General features: G+C 40.6%; 1 protein-coding gene across 3 annotated transcripts in view; it reads left to right on the forward strand.

The window, feature by feature from the left end:
• The window catches only part of disc1 (DISC1 scaffold protein), a 40,607-nt gene that overhangs the window by 21,122 nt on the left and 1,543 nt on the right, over positions 1-17,942 (forward strand). The window contains exons 10-14 of one of the 3 annotated variants that reach the window (XR_003051372.1): positions 2,086-2,146; positions 9,642-9,900; positions 11,985-12,114; positions 12,777-12,821; positions 16,284-16,379. Coding sequence is in view for 1 of the 3 variants with exons in the window: in XM_008322333.3 (XP_008320555.1) it covers positions 2,086-2,146; positions 9,642-9,900; positions 12,777-12,821; positions 16,284-16,407 (489 nt within the window). In the remaining 2 variants the exon portion in view is untranslated. Of the gene's footprint in view, positions 1-2,085; positions 2,147-9,641; positions 9,901-10,926; positions 10,952-11,984; positions 12,115-12,776; positions 12,822-16,283; positions 16,408-17,942 lie in introns of those variants that run through there. The other 2 variants (XR_522446.3, XM_008322333.3) reach the window with 2 other exon arrangements.

Raw genomic sequence — 17,942 nt, forward strand, 5'->3', positions numbered from 1 at the left:
AAGCTATTTTTGACTATACCTAAAAATCATTCACACATGTCTGTCTGTAGGTGCACTTATTTCATATCAAGCATGAAATTCGTACTCTCCAAAACTAGATAATTTACTCTTGGAACAAGGCATTAAAACAGAACTGATAGCACCCTCTACAGGGTAGGGAAGGTTTTATTGTTGATATTGTTCCTTTCATTTTAAAAACCAAGCTACCACACAACCTTTTACGGAATTTTGGAGAACACACTAACAGACTGGTTTTAATAGTCTGGTGCAGATTTTACCAGCAGCAAAGTCTATCAAAAATAGCTTTGGAATAACAGGACCTGTAGTGTTGCCTTTTTTGTCAAGTTTCTGTCGCTTAGCTGAAAAAAGAAGTTATAAAATAACAAATGCATTCTGCTGCGAAGAAAGAAGTAAAAATCCTTTTTGTATTCTCTAACAGTCGGCAGTATACAGAGGAGTGCTTACTTTATTTTCTATTCAGTTGTCTCTTTCTCTCTTCTCTCACTTTCCCTCTGTGCTTGTCAAAACCACTTTTCCTAAGAAACGTTCATAGACTCCCTGCTGTGCCAGCCTCCAGCCTGTCTCATCCTGAGGCTAATGCAGTCTAAAAACACCACCCAGACAATGGGTAAATTATATTTCAAACCTCGCTAAGATTCAGAGCAGCCAATTAGAGAACTTTCTCTGCGTGGAAGCCAGAGCCGGGGTGAGTGAGTTAAATTGCATTACGCTGTAGTAGTTTCCAAACTATTTTTGGCTCTTTTTCCACTAAAATAATTTTAAAAAATCCACATGAAGTTCTTTTATAATCTGTGTTAGATTATTAAATTGACTGTTTGGGAAACACCTCAGCGACTATTATCCTGAAAGTTGAAAATCAAGTCACATTATTTTAAGATGTAGGGTATGCTATGATTTAACTGCTATTGACAGCAGATCCTCAGGTCATACTTTGCTAAGCTAAGTGGCTACAGATCCCATTTATGTTGGTTAAATCTGTCCTTTACCAAAATAGTAAAAAAAACCAAAACATTACACTGTCCCTGCAACAGCAATATTTTGTAAATAATCGCCAGTCCTGCAGTACATTAACTTACCAGTTCATTGCTTCAATGTATATAAATAAAGGTTATTTTGACAATAGAAATATTACAAAGGAAGGTAGTTGAGTTTGTTAGGTAAAATATTTTAAAGGTCTCACATAATATTATTTTTTGTCAATGTGCACCTGTGTCGTAGAAGCATCAGTCCTGACCAGCATGAGGAGTTTGTCAGTGATAGGCTAATAACTGCTGCGTCCGTCCTTTGAATATTTTTATGGTCATTCCGCTCTATTACAAATTTGAAAAGTTCATCTCCCATTTACTTCAAGCACTGTTCCAGACTAGCTGAATCTGAATAGAGCATTTAGTGTGTCTGTGAGCATGTACTGTATATGCCATTAGATAGAAAGATAGAACATCCTTTTGTGTTGAAAGAACTGCTCTTGACATGTTGCTGCTGCTGTTGCCGCCGTTGCTGCTGTTGCTGCTGATGCTGGGGGCTGAACATCTCCATGTTTCATACATGAGATGGTTAAGTATGCTCAGTTTGAATTCATCTTTATCTCCACTAGTGCTCAGCAGTTGGTCTGCACTGGCATTTCTTTGGCACCGATCACAACTGGTGGAAGGGCAATTCAGGCAACACCAGCTCGCCCTCCAACATTCTGCCCTACAGAAAACCAGGCACCTGAACAGGACCAATGACATCACAGAATCTCCCTTTGTCCTCAAGCTGTCTCCATTTATATGTCCTCTCATAGGGCACAGGCAGTGATCTTTTGTCACACAGGTCTTTGTCATAAGACAGAACCAGCTGGGCCTTTGTACTGAACACTGTTCTCTCAGTTCCACACCACAATGCACACTGCCAACGGTGATGACTACCTTCTCTAACAAGTTCAAGTTCGTTAATGTGGAATCAGTCCTAATGGCATTGAAGCTATGATTTGTTGCTAGGATACTAGCATCGCGGCTAATAAAAGTGGCAAATGACATGAAAGTAACAGCCTCTTGTTCTCTGTGTGCTTTTCTCTTTGTACAGAGAGCCGACTGAAAGAGAACACAACCAAGTACATTGAGCTGTTGGAAGACAGGCTGCACAGGTAAGAACGTAGGAGCCGTGTTTCTCCACATCCAAGGAACAAGAGGAGCAGAGGACTTTCACCTCAACCTTTGTTGTCCTCTCATTAGTAATGTAATGCATCTCCAAATATGTCACAATATGTCTCTCCAGCTGGAGCTTATGGGTCTTTTGTTTAATAATCAGAGGTCTAAATATAAAACAAAGGCCGGTAGCTCCAGTAATGCCGTCTCTGTGACGAAATAGGACATACCGTCATGGGTTATGTTTTTGTCCTTGTGTCCCTCATTGTTCTTTAGCCCCATAATGGATACCAGGATGAATGACAATGACAAATTGTGCTCAGTTTGTAGTCTGGTCTGATCTGGTCTTGTGACTATCTTATTTTTGGTTTTGTCCCATCTTTATTTAAATCTTTAGCTTAGCTTAGCTTGCTCGTGCTGTATTACTGGTGATCCTTTGGCTCATCTTAGCACTTACACAACAGGACCGTTTTGTGCAGAAAGGTTCTGTTATCGACTAGAGGGAGGGGGGGGGGAGAAACCCAGATGATTGTTGATGCTCTTGAACGTCAAAGCCGTTCGCAGGTCTGACTTGTTTGCTGCTTTTATGAGAGACAGGGTGACCTCTTCTGTTGGAGGCAGAAGTCATTAACTCGCTGCTATAGGTTATTGAGAGACGCAGAGGCTGGAGGTCTGAGTGTTGGAGGGGGTGTTCATGATGGTGGTCTGTGCATCTTTTTCTGTAATAACACTCTCTATTTTCCACTATGGAATTGTGGCAACAAACATTTTCACACAATTTCTGCAAGACCCATTATGTACTCTGTGTAATTGAATGAACAACTCCTGCAACAGTTTTCATTCACTTTTAGGTAGAAAATGTGATGGACTAGTTATAAAATTCTGACAGCTGAGATTATAACGTCAGTCTGGGAACTGTTAGACTTACCCTTGAATATTATATTTATGGTCCAAGTTCTTCAACCTGGCATAAAATACCATAAAATGTAGTTTATAGCACACAAGTCATTGTTGTTCATTTTACTGCTTTAAAGACGCCTCCAGAGAAGTTCAGTTCCAGTTCATTTTAAAGAAAGATACTGAAAATGGCCTTTTACTTCTCCTCTGGTTTAAAGCACTGGGTACAGGTTTTTTTTTGCATTTCCCAAACTGAGAGCTGGGATTTGATTTTTTTTTTTTTTTTTTTTAGTTGACCAGACCCTGTAGTGTATGCAAAAGTCTTTGTCTTTGACGTGCAAAACTTGGCACACACGTTGGTGGCAGGATGGACGTGTTTGACACTATGCAATCATGAAATGATTTTGATCGCTCCAAATCTTGTGGTACATGACAGGGAACCAGCTTTGATGCCAGAAATCAGGTTGTGTGGGTGTGAACAGTTTCCCGTCATCGTCAACGGTGCAGCTTAACTGAAAATAACTGCAGCTGTGTTTCACTGTGGAAGTGCCACAAATGACAAAAGACAACAGTGTTCCATTCTGAAAAGTCTTTATGATGAATATCACAGAGATGCTGCTGCTGCTGCACCAAAAGGCTGCCTTTATTTTCAGTCAAGAGTCAACTCTGATCATTTGTATGTATTCACATTATGACCTAAGGGAGAAAAAGTCACATTAAAAGGACACTTTTACCCCGGGGGCACTGTAACATCATTTACCTGCTCATCACTTCCCCCTATCATTGATTGGTTCTTTAACCTTGGATCAGCTTCCATAACCAGAGGCAGTTCACATCCAGTCACCCACACAGCTTTAGCCTCCACCAGCTCCAGGTTGGCACAGTGACACATATTCAGGCTTGACTGATTGGACACACACACGCACACACACACTTGTGCACACGCTCATGGACCTATTATCATCTATTCTAAATCAGTCAACTCTGATGTACATTACTGGTTATGGAGTGCTGTGGTGATGGAGGTGAGGAGAAGTGGAGGAGGGAGGGGAGGAGGGAGAAGGAGGAGGAGGAGGGCACAGATTAGTACGAGCGAGATGTCTGGTCTCCGTGGAGACGGAGAGTGTTGGGGGGAGAAAAAAAAAAGCCAATTATCTCCTTCTTACTAAAGACCAGAACAGGATGTTGGAGCAGTGAAGATGCTGTAAGTGTGCCAGCACCAGAACAACATAGTGTTATTCACATTAGTGGAACAGCATGGCTGTTTATTACAGGATGTAGATGTTTCATTAAGAAATGCCTCTCGCTTTTCTCCTTTATTTATCGTGCCTCCTGTTCAGATGACATTTATCGTGTTTAATGGACACGGCGCAGCTCATGTAGGTCATTGAAATTCTCAGGGAAGGCGCGTGCGAGAGCGTCTAAAGGACAGAAATGAGACTCATCCTTGAAGTAACCTTTGTAAATCCATGTTACACTTGTCCAATGTCCTCAGTGTAGCTCAGGGAGAGCGTATGTGTTTCAGACCGACAGATAATGTTTGGCTGATATCAGCAACTGCTGTAACCACCCACCGTCCGACGCGTTCACTTCATTCACCATCATTCACACCTCCTCCGGCAGTCAGCAGTCGGCTTTTTGTCATGTTATTAGCACCTCGTGTCGGCTGCTGTTATTCCAGATGTCCCTGCAAAATTAAGGCGGCGGATTCTTCATCATGTGTTATTCCCTCTTCAACATGTGCTCATCACCCTCACTGTAATAGACCTTTAGTTATTTATGCTTTTATTTTATCTTTAATTCCCTATGTAAGGTAATAAGTAGGTAATTAGTTAGATGTATATTTTTGGCCAATGTCTGGATAACATAAAGCAGCCATGGGCAAACTACGGCCCGGGGGCCGGATGCAGACCGCTTGGCTTTTTAATCTGGTCCGCCAGACTTATACAAATGATGTTATTAATATCATATTATCCCTGCAATGCCTACACGTCCCCAGTAGATTGTGTAGAAAATGCATGACTTTTACATATCATTTATCTTAGTTTATCCGAATGCTTCGTCTATCTGCTCCTGACCCGGCCCCCCTTCAAATATGAGGACCCATTTTGGCCCATGACCTAACCCTAACCCTAACAAATATGAGGACCCATTTTGGCCCATGAGTCACCTAAAGTCATTGAATAACAAATTTAAAAATGTTTCATCTCGATCATCATGTAGAATTATCCTTTTAGTCGTACATTGTGCTACATCATGACTCAAAGTTCCAGCTAGCAGTTATCATTTTCTTTTACCTGCAGCTTTTTTAATGTCTCTGAGACATGAACTGTGTTTGGTGTAAACTCCAAAACCAAAAGAGAACTTTGATCCACTTTCTCAGTTTATGAAGATGTTCACACTCTAAAGGCAACATTATTGTCTCACATATACTGTTGCTCCTTCACTTTAAAACATGTTTTAATGCCTCATCTGTTTGTGTGACCATAGAAAGAGCATTCCTGTCACTCAGCAGCCCCACAGGGTCCTGAGCTAAACAGCTCGCCCACATCCTGCCACCGTCTGATGGCAGCGGCCGAGCAGCTGCCACCAATTAACCCTTGAGCTTGGAGTTCACACTGGAGCGTGCTAAAAGATGCATCTATAGTATGAAGCTGTAGCAAGCCAAGTATAGACATGTCAGAAACACGGTAGGGTCAGAGCTAATCTATGTGTGGCTGTAGAACAGTGTTGGTGATACAGAGAGGCATTTTGTAACCACAGGCTAGAACATCCAGGATTAGTGTGAGTAAAACATGTTTTGTTTAATATTAGGGTTTTTTTGTCTTTTCATGTGGCCAACATCACCTAATGACTGCTGGGATTGCACCCCCCTTCAACTTCTCAAAGCTAAAACCATGTAGTATGATGTAGTATGATAGTGGCAGTCCTGCTTTAGGGCTGTTTGGAGCTTTAGATCTACATTAGATGTCTGTGTAACTGGAGACTGAAACATGACGGTGACCCAAAACGTCCAACACACACAATCTGACTGATGTGGACCAGATTTTGTCATTCATGTCTACAGATGTGTGGTGTATATGATGCAGTACACCAAATATGTTTTATTTAAAATACACAGATCGAAGGTCTCGCATAAGATGAAAATTAAATTCCTTGCCGTCATTGTTCAACATTGAAAAAACAAAAAACAAAACCCTGGCATAAAAACAGTGTTGTGTTGTTTTATTTAATACTCAATATATTTGGGTCCTTCTCCACTTCAGGAGAGACACACAACAAAGGCATGGCCCACCGGGTGCATCACCACTATGGCAGAATTCAGAAGCAGTGATGTTGAGTAGCAATTAGGGAGGGCAGGGGGTCTGTGCCGAGTAATTTCGCTATTGTCTGTGTGCCAAATAAAGGTTAGAGAAGGGCTGAGAGGCGTGCATTGGCAGTGAACAGAGGTTGGCAGTCTTTTCAGTCGGGAGATGGACTGGAAAAACAAGTGGCTTTCAATTTTCAGGCAGCCTCATCCCTGAGAGACGGAGCGGCAGAGGGGGAGATTAGATGATATTGTCTGGGTCCATTTTACTTTTGAGTTTGTTCACATGTGAGGGGGACTGAACAGTTTCTTAAACACGCCTCAGTAGCAAGAGCAAACATTTTAATTTGAATTACTGGGAGCATTATGGAGTCTTCAGAGTAAGAATAGTTGTGCCCAGAATATAAAAACGCGTGTTATTGAGGTTTTGAGGGCCTCGGTGTGAGATAGCGGAGGTTGTTTTATTCAGACAAATAAAAACTCTCATCTGTGCCTCTCTATCTGTTGGCTTTATTCAGTCTTCAGCACAAATCAATTCAAACTGGACGGTTGATGATTACTAAAGTGAGAACACATTTCTTCTTCTTCGTCTTCTGAAGTTGGAAGCTTTGCGTGTGAAGGATCCTGTTTGCATTTTAACCCAAATTAGCTACAGTCTTGTATCAGAAAAACGACTTTGGTTTTGAAATGTCACCTGCGATCATAGTTATTTTGGGATGACAGAGTGAGAGGAGAGAATGCCATGAATAATGACTACTTTAAAGGTCAGCGTTTTTAAAATGGACATCATCATAAAAAAAAAAACTGCCTGCAGATGAACATGAGCGGTGACAGCAGCATGGAGAACTTCACTGTACACTGTGTACTTGACTGTTAAAGTAATATACTGTAGTATGTGGTTTTACTTTCTGCAGGCAGTTTCAAGCCAAAATGTTTCACTAGTTTGATTAGCAAGCTACAGTATCTCATCAATGACATATTCAGATTTTTTCCCCAGCTAACACCGAGTTGTTACTTTATCATGGTTTTTTCAAGTTTGAGCTAATTCTGGCTATTTTAAGCTAACTCTTGTCTTTTGTTCGCTTGCCTTTAGCTAGTTTCACGCTGACTGTGGTTAATGTTTAGCTAACTGTTACCATTTTAGCTACAACTTGACAATTTAGGGCTTTCTGGTAGTTTGGCAAAATATGGTTTTAGCTTAATATTGCTTACTAGTAAGGTAATGTTTAGCTAAATTTCACATGTTCTTTCTTTTGGCTATAGCTAACATTAGTTATTAGCTAGGTAGTTTTAGTTAATTTATGCTAGTTTTAACTACAGTATGTGTGCCCCTACTGTTTAGCGTTGTTTGGCTATGTTCTAGTAGTGTGGGTCAAAAGCTATTTCTATTACTTTTGCTAACCTTTAGCAAAAGTCTGGCACATGGCAACCAGTCCTTCACCTAAAAAAAAAAACAACAGATAAGTGAACTTCACTGGTTGGTGTTCATGGTTGATGTTCTAAATAAAACATATTGGTGTGCGTCAGTATAATTGCAGGTCATTGAGGAGAATGTTGAGTAAATGAAAGCAGTCCACTCCTCCTCCCACTGAACTCCTGCCCAGTTGCCACAGCACATAAAGGCTCTGTTCTTCCTCTGAGCTGCTGCTCTTTGAAGAGGAGGCCAGTGTGTAGAGGGGACAGTCACTTTCATTACAGCTTGTCAATGGAATTACTATCTTTGGAGAACTCATGTCTGCCTTGTCACTCTTTTATAATAGAGGAGTCATTAAAAATCACCTTTTATTCTATCTCTGAAGCCACTCAACATCTAACAGTATGTGTGTGTGTGTGTGTGTGTGTGTGTGTGTATACGTATCAGATTGTTCATATTTTTTCCATGTTTTTGAACATGAAGTCTACTCTTTTCTCTGTTGATTAGACATTTCTGAAGGAATATATATATATATATGTATAGATGAATCTTTGTGTTATAATGTATAGTGTAACAAACCAAGGTATATTTATACAGGGTATTGGTATTGGAGAGAGAGAGAGAGATTAAAGACCTCTAATATGCCACGGTCACTATTGAAAAACTTCTCACATTCTCATTTCACGTCAGTAAACATTATATTATTTTTATTGGACTCTCTGACAATAGAAGAAGTTTGAAGGAAAATAGGCAATAACACATGGTGAATGACAGCAGGTATTACTGTGGACCCAGTGTTTCCCAAACTTTTTTTGGGGACCCATATTTTAAAAGTCACAAACTTTCATGACTCAAGTCAACAGACATTATTCATAAACTCCAGGGAAACATGCGACCCACCTGGTGACCCAGTCTTTGGGAAACAATGCTGTAGACACTGAGTACGACCTAAGTACCAGCACTGAGGTCAGGTCAATCCTTACAGACCCGTCCTCCCCTGTCCTCCCCTGTCCTCCCCTGTCCTCCGCTGCACTCCTATTACAAACTGCTTCCATATGGGCCCAGTGTACTGTACACCAGTGTAGGACAAACAGGTACAGAGTTCATCTGTCCCAGTCACCATCAGCCTCTGAACAACTTATCTGTTTCTGTAAAATGTCAATGCTGTAAGTGCTGTAAGTGCTGCTGCTGTGTGTGTGTGTGTGTGTGTGTGTGTGTGTGTGTGTGTGTGTGTGTGTGTGTGTGTGTGTGTGTGTGTGTGTGTGTGTGTGTGTGTGTGTGTGTGTGTTCTTCTGTTTATTTAGAATGATTTATTCTCTGCTGGCTGTTAAACACATTTACCCTCAGGGATAATACATCCTACTGACACAGGTTTTGACATTGACATTTGACTTGACACCCTCAAAATTCCAACCTTCAGTAAAAGGTTTTCATCGTAGCCATGAGCATCTCAGCTCAGCATTAGCACTGATTACACGTATTTAACTTATTTATATATTTTATTCAAAAACATACTTTTATTTATAACTTATATTATACAGTGGTGTTATAAAGAGCATTTTCATACTTAATAAATAAATATATGTAACACTTCATTACAGATTCACAAAAAGGTCATGGAAAAAATGCCCTTTAAATATACATGTTAAACTTTAATACCAGTGTAAAGAGTGAAGTTAACTTTTCTCCAGTTACTCCCACACAAAACAGTTATTTTCCATGCTTTAATGTTGAGAGTCTTCACAAAACTACTGCTTAATATATTCATTTTTACTTTAGTTTACATTATATTATGTGTTTTTACAATTATAGATTAAATATATTTATTCAGTATTACTTCACTGGACACTATCTTCACACCTGTCTTTTCCTGCAGTTTCGGTTGTCCGGGTTTGGAGCGGATCTGGGAAGCTGACCTGGAAGCCTGTCACCTTTTCTTACGAGGGCTCCAGCTGCGGACCCCCAGCTGCGGGGGAGCCGAGGTGGATGACCTGCCTCCTCCTCTTCCTCGCCCTGCTGCTGCACCTCCAGCTCAGCCATCCACCAAAGAAGAGGAGGAAGACTGTGCTATGCTGACGGCCTTAGGAGGTCGCTGGTGCCCTGATGCCAACCTACAGAACTCGGAGTTCACAAAGGTAACATGCATGACTAATTGGTGCAGGAATAATTGTTATTTGTTGTTGGAGAACCTCTGAGACCATGAACATCAAAGATTGAAGCTTTTCAATAGCAGGAGTCAAGTTAGCGTTACAAAAGGTCAACCAACAACAGCCTGTTTTAATATTCTCTGGGTTTTATTTTTGTTCTTTCCCTGGATAGTTAAGATGTGACCTCGGGTAATGTCTGCCAGCTTTATCAGGGCTAGCACGTAAATGAAGATAATATATTATCAGCTGTTATTGTAGTATAGAAAGGGTGTGGATTAGGGCGAGATGAGCAGCCGTCTGTTAGCACGTTGGCTGGGAGGCATTTCTAAAACCAAGGGAAATGTGGGCGTGAGGAGAGTCAACCATTTGGAAACAGTTTGGCTTCCTTTAAGAGTTTCATTTTACAGAGTGCAGATTTAAGACTGTGTTTCTGCCTGATTGCATGCACTTAGAGGGAATGTGGGAAAGTGTGTGTGCTCACACTGAGTTGAGGTCTACTGCCTCGGGGCCGAGTCGGACTTTTATTCTCTTTCCTGACACTTTTCTCCGCCCACATCGTCTGACATACTCGCCTAAGATCGGAACAAAGCCAACAGAGCCGGCATTAATAAAAAATAAAACAGCACACATGTCATAAATGTGTGTTTTTTTATGCGGGTCTATATTTGGGTAGGTCTGTCCCAGATTGTGATTTTAACCTAGAATCTCCAACGACAGCTGATGCCTTGGTTTATTTACTTTGATTGGACTGTAGCCAGTAGCAGATGTTTGGGAGACGGTTTTAACGGATGCTCTTCCCTGTAAATACATTCCAGTTAGAGGCTGTGAGTTTTTATTGACATGCTCGGTTGTTCCCTTTTGTTTTAACCGCCATTTTCCTGTGTTTGTCCGTAAATATAGTCTTTGTATTGATTTATTCTGCCTTGTCTGAAATCTACAAATTCTACAAACTGCATGGATCTGTTTTCTCCCTGCCTTTGTTTCTCTTCTGCTTCCCTCTCTATGCTCCTAAAGCTCGGCCCCTCCTAACAACTAAAAGGTGAGGCAGTCATCCCTTTGTCTTTTATTCCCCTCTCAGTTGTATTAACCCTAACCCCTTGTTTTGCTTTTTAACTGTAGATTTTGCCAAAAAAAAAAAAAAAACATTGAATGATTGTTAAATTCTGTATCTGCTAGAAAATGTCTTTTTAGAAGGCTCAACATTTTAAAAGTTTTTTTGTGTAATTTATTCGTAGTTTTTTTCCTATAGAAAAGACCAGCTTGTTTTTTTCTTTTTCTTTTTTAAAGCCTCTGTTAAAATGAAGAATTGGTTAGGTAATGAAAAAAGTCAAATTCAAAACAAAGTGCTAGCCTGGGTCGCAAAATGACCAGAGACCTAGGTGCTCATCAGTGGAAGGAGCAGAGCCTTTTCAGAAATCACAATAATGACTGTACTTATAATCTCAAAAGAAGGTCTGTAAAAATAAGGGGTTGTTTAAAAAAAAAAGCCTGCTGAAGAAAAATGAGAAAATTGTCTCGAATATCTTAGAGATTGAAAACCTAACTGTTTTAGCACAATAGCCTTCATTAGGACACATTAGGGGATAATTAAAAGCACCAGGTTCTAAAAAGGCACCTAATCAAGTGATTAGGTCATATTGTTAGTAGCTTTATATTTCAGCTGAAAAATAATTTTTGACCTTTGGTTAAAAATGTGCAGGTTTCTGATTTTAACTCCATATGTAGAAATGATTGTGTTGATTTTTTTTTTTTAGCAAAGTCCAGCATTCAGACTTTGAATTCTGGAGCCTCTGGAGATTTTGTGTTTTCTTAATGTACGTTCCGTCCATGAGGTTCAAGTTAAACCAACTACGTATTCATATTTCACAAAAACAGTTTTGGCTGCTCTCTGCTCTCTGTCGGTATGCCAAAGATCAGGTGTATGTGCAGAGCAGGGCAATATGAATCTGCATATATATTCCTTAATAACTGAGCGCTTCCATTCTGACAGTGAGTTCCACAGTTTATTACTTCTATTACTCTGCTGCTCACCACAGTTTTTATGAACATCCATCCATTATCCATTTTCTCAGGTTTAATCCTTTGCAGGGTTGTGGGTGAGGCGGGTGCAGAGTGCACCCCACACATACAGACACAGGAGCATTCAAAACCACCATCGTACCTGAGCGTCCAACATCAAACTAACCCTTAATCTGGACCAAGGTATTTTGGAGAAAACACACGGAGAGAACATGCAAACTCCTTGCAGAAAGTCCAGGGATCGAACCAGTCTGACCTTCTAACCTACTGCAGGGATGTTTCTAATCAGGATGAGGTCCATCAAACAGAACTATGGTGTGCAGAAAGAAAAAAATGGAAGTGAATCTTCGTCTGGTGTAAAAACTTAAGTTTAGGCCGTTGTGTGACTGGTCAAAAAAACAATTATTCCTATGAGGTATAGATAAAAATTAAATGACCAACAGTGAACAATAAAAAAATGACGTTTATTGTTTTTTTTAATGAGAAAGAAAAAAAATAATTACAGTGTTGTTGATTTTTATTTATTGTTACCCTGCTTCCTCATGTACTTACCCCAAAGCCACAAACACTGCTTACCTCCCGGAGGTGCAGTAATTACCTCTATCCCCAGTGAAGAATGTACAATTATATACTTTGTGCTGTAACAAAGAAACCTGCGGAGCAGATGAGACTGTTAATCCATTTTCTACCTGTCAGTCTTGGTGGAGAATAATTACGACCTCGTCTCATTGCGAAGATGCAACACACATGCAGTACACAGTACACAGACTAATTGAAGCCTCAATTATTCATGAGGACTTTTTCTGACTGTTTCGCATTAACATATGTTTTGTCTTTTGTTGCAGAAATTGGAGGAGTTCCTGTTCTGTATGGAGGATAATCACCCAGAGGTAGGTTCTGCTAACACACACAGCACCACTGGTTGTTTGCAGTGTAAACAGCGCTCCGACGGGGGATTGACCGCCACACAGGAGAATCTATTAATTAGCCTTAGGTCACACGGTGTCTCCTTTGACAGTCTGATCAATACTGATCTAAACCTTTTCTTGTAGCCTATCTGAGTTAGCACAATCCTTCTTTACAGCCTGCAGTCGAGGCTAGAAGTTTGCTGAGTCGCTTTTTCTTCTGGTAGTATCTCCGTGATTTAAATCACATGTAAATGTTCACACGGCTGGATGACAAAGGCCAATGTCTTAGTGATGTAATAGCTGCTAGTGTACATGTTAATTAGGGAGTATTCAACTGGGAATGTCTCTGTATTTGAATATACAGTAATGCTGCATTAGTGTAAATAAATACAAGCCAATAATATCTGAATTTAGGTAGATATAAAATACGGTATAAACTAGAAAATTAATAATTTATTGTAAATCAACTTTCCCTGGCAAGAATAACAAAACATAGTGTAGTGGAGGTTATTTGAGATTTAGCACAAAGACAAACTAGCTGTGTTGCTAATACACACTCATGTCTGTGTAAAAGCTTCATTAACACACATGCTAACATGTCGCTCACTGTGGCCTTCACTAAATGTGAAGCCGTATTTGACCAACACTGTGACCAGTTGTTCAACTTGGACACCGACACTTAACTTGGTCATTAAGAGTCTGAGCGTTTAACGCTGCTCCCTGACTCGGAACAGTTCACTTTAGCTCACCTGTGCTAGTGCTAATGCTAATGAGATGCTGTGGTAGCATTACACCACTCACACACAATACACTGGACACTCAGTATAAAGGGATAATCACCGTAGTGTAAAATCAAATGATCCAGCCTATAAAAACCATACCATTCAACATTTTTATTTTAACCATTAACCACTGTAGATGTTGAATGATAAAAACTTCTTTAATGTGCAATTTGAATACCTGCTTTTAGACCTTTAGCTCTTTATTATGTCATAAGGCGACTTTTAATGTTCAAGTTTAGCACTACTTTTGATTGAAGAAGGAAAAGTGAAAAGTGTGTGTGTCCCCTGTTTCATTATAACCTGCTTTAACTGTAGAATCAAACACTATAGTATTTCTATAGAGCAGTGGTTCTCAATGACTTTCATGCTCCCCCTTGGGGACAGAAATGTTTCTACGCCCCCACGACCCAAACCCCCGCGAACTGAAATACTATTGACAACCTGATAACGTATATATTTATCTGTACAAACCACTGTATGAGTTGCTGCCACCTAGTGACTGGAGGCTTGTTATCATTCAAGCGTTACAGCAGTGGTACACTTATGACAAGCAGTGGGGCACACAGCACACTAGAGTCGGCCCAAACAGCACTAGTAGAAGCAGTGGAAGTTCATAGGAAGAGTAAATGGTGAAGAAAATAAGGATGGTTGTTGACGAGCGCTGAGAGGGTGGCAGTAATTTACTCCAGCGACTTCTTAAAGGAGCAGGAAGAGGAAAAATGTCAGAAAAATCACAATTTCTCTTTTGTCTCCGATTAAGAAAAAACCTGTGACACGTTGTTTAAATCTTATTTCCTGTGTTTTCTTGACGTACGCAGCAGAGGAGTCATTCATGTTGTTTTGATCAACACCAACAGTGAAGGAAAAGCTTTCTTCTTCTGCTTCTTCTTCTTTTTTTAGCAGCATTTTAAAAGCCTTGTGTACCAGGTTGTTAACAAACTGCCAGGCCTGTTTTCCACAGTGTCATTTCTCACAGTGATTGTTTTCTTTTTCTCAACTTGAGTACCTGTATTGACTTTACTGAAGCTGACTGCAGGCTGCGACGTATAGAATCAATCAGCTGGACAAACACAAAGCTTTTATCTTCTGAAGACCTTGACAAACAAACGGCTCAGTGAATCTTTAAATTGACTCTCTTTCTCCTTTGTGCGGGCAGACGGGGATCAGAGAAGATGACACCTGACCGCGGTCTGATGATAGTGCTGCTCTGTTCATAAGAGCCTCAGAGACAAAAACAAATCTTGCACGCCCTGTCACTGAGACCCACTTAATTCCTAAATTGCATTTGGGACGACTTGTACACAGAGTCCCACCTCAGGCCTGCTGCCTCGCTGTGCATTTCCTTTTTCAGTGTTACGTCACCTGGAGGCGAACGACTATTCCCTGGACTGACCACGGACCCTTCCCTGTGATTGTTCTGACACCTCTGAGCTACAGGGAGTTGATATTTCCTACCTGCAGCTATGACTCAGATTGGACTCTCTCTATGTGTTGTGTGACTAGAGCGCAGGGTGTGTGTGCTTCTTAGTGTGTCTATTTGCCTGGTGTGTGCACTTTGTGTGTGTGTGTGTGCGCGTGTCCTATGCCTGACAAGTGTGAAGAAAGTAGGACACACCGTCTGCAAAGGGGCCTGTTCTAATTATGGCCAGCTCTGTTCTATGAAAGCTGTACTGCTCTCTGCTCCTGCACCGATCTCCAAGTAACACAGTCAGCCCGGCAGCATCCTCAGGTGATCTGCAGCTGCACTGCTCACGGTGGTTTGGTGTGTTACTGCGATCAAATACATGACGTTTTTCTTCGGCTGCATGCCGATGTAGCCCTGGGGACGACTTTGAACATATTGTCTGCTAAAATCCAGTTCACAAGCCCAGTACTCGGTAAAACTCAAATCCTGAACTGCCACTGTCGAAGCTTTTTGTCCAGCTGTGATTTCAAATTAGTTTCTATGTCAGCTCACAAAAAAACATTATTCCATAGGGACTGACAAACAAAAAAACTGTGCTGCTAACTCATTATTTTCATTTGAGAACTGTTTTTTCATTATTAATGTGAATAACACAGTATGATTATATATCTATATACATATATATACAGTATATATACTGCAGCACTTCCAGCTAACATCAGTTCATAAAGATGAGGTTATTACTTTACTTTCTGACAGTCTACTCAGACTTGGCGTTGGTGAACTATACAGTAATAAAGGCACACTTTCATTTGCACACACATATGCCAGAATCAAATATCACAAGAGCACATCACCTGTCTGCAGTAATATTCATGCCTTGAAGCTAAGCCAGGATCTGCCCACTGTAGTTATTTTTTTTTGTATAAAGTAATAAGTAAGAGTTTTTAATTATTACTATTATTATTTTATAAATCTGGCCCTAAATTTTAGTTCAACCCCGATCCTTTCATCTCTCACAGAGTCGTTTGATTTTTTTCTCTTTATGTGCAACATTTACAGGTAATATTGATTTTTACTGTTTGTTTACTATTTTTCCAGGCGACATAGATTCCCTTTCTTCACTAATTTACAAATTGTGTGATTAAAAAATGGATTGATCCCCAGGAGAAAAACTTGAATTTTACACATTTCTGTTAGCTGTTCCACTTTTTTTAGTCACCCATAATTCTCTCCCTTGTTTGTCATTACTGCCAGGATGGATGCAGCGAGGCTGAGGATGCAGACCTGACAGAGCGATGTGAACTCATCAGTGACAGGCTAATGATGTTGGAAGATGAATTGCAAACGGCCATACTAAACCAGGATCATGCCCTCACCCATATCCTTTCAATGCCCTCTGATTTTCCATTTATCATCTAAAGTCTATCTGTGTGTGTGTGTGTGTGTGTTCCTGTCTCGTCCATCTCAAAGTCCTCGTTTCCTCAGCTTCCAAATTACATTTGGCCTGAATGACGTAATCTTTGGATGAATTACTTTTTATTTTTTCAGGGACCAAAATGCTCATTTTATCTGACATTAAAGGTCCATTTAGGGGGAGAATTAAAATAAAACTGCGATCAGAGGATTCGTCTTGACAGGCTGAACGTGCCTTCTGGAAAATGGAATGGTTAAAGTCTGAGCAAGGTTATTAGAGAGGCACTGATCTGGTCTGACAGTCACCATGGGCTAAGATTAAAGTTGGCAGACAAAAACAGCAGACCAAGGAATGTCAGCGGAATGACTCTGCTCCCGTCTTATCTTAATGTCCATCTGCCTTTTGACCCTCCCATCCTCTCCTCACCGCTCCTCCTCCTCCTCCTCCTCTTTGATACCCACTCGCAGGAAATTGCAATATCCATATTAATGACTGGGATGAAACTGTTAAAGCTGATTACAGGTCTGAATACATCATTTTCCGTGCTAATTAGAAAGCTGATTGCGGAAAGATTAGTGGCTTTTTCCCTGATTCACACTTGCCCTCTAAAGTGTGGGCTTATTAAGACAGACAGGGGAGAATAATTCAACATGAAATTACACATTTGAAGAAAGAAAACCAGAAACCATCAACCTTAGCTTTGGGTGAAGTCATATATTATTGGTCACCTGTGTATATTTTTAGCACCTTTATAGTTACGGCTTTAAATGGTACAGTCGGGGCAACTTGAAGTGTAGTAGAAGTACAAGTAGCAATGAAGAAGTATCCGTTGTAACAAAAGTACTGTTAGTTTGAAAACGATGATTAAGCAGTAGAAGAAAAAAGTAAATGTTGTAGTGGTGAAAAAAGTAGCGAGAAAAGTTGCAGTGAAGGCAAAGATTAGTCTGAGTACAGTAGAATTAATAGGAGTGATAAAAGTTTTGGATCCAGTACCTAGCAGTAGTAGTACAGTGGACAATGTGTAAGTGTGTTTTTAAGACGTCTAAAAGTACTGTCCTCTCCCCTGCTGTATTTCCTGTACTGTGTACTGAGCTGCGTTTGGACTGATGTCATGTCTGATTAGAGATTCAAGTCTTCTGTGGTGTCAGAGGTCAGCTCAGCGTCTCCGCTGCTGTACGTCATCAACACAGCCTGGCCTGTCTCTCTGTCTCCATGTCTCCACATGTCACTTATCAGGCCTTTTTTTTTAAGTCAAAGCAATCACTGTATGCAAACGCGACCATGGACACTCGAGTGGACCAAGAGTTCTGTTCTGTTGTGTTGCTCAAATTGAACAGTAATGGAACATGAGATGACGGGGCTGTTGCCATAGTGACGGGTAGATCAAATCTCTCATCGACTTTGGTCTTAATTGAATCCTAGACAAACGTTGAGAGCAACAGTTGGGGCACTCTCTGTCTGAAACCTAGTCCACATCTGACCAGATCGATCAGGCTGCC

Source organism: Cynoglossus semilaevis, chromosome 12 (assembly GCF_000523025.1).
Source record: "Cynoglossus semilaevis isolate Cse_v1.0 chromosome 12, Cse_v1.0, whole genome shotgun sequence".
In the NCBI taxonomy this organism is placed as follows: Eukaryota; Metazoa; Chordata; class Actinopteri; order Pleuronectiformes; family Cynoglossidae; genus Cynoglossus; species Cynoglossus semilaevis.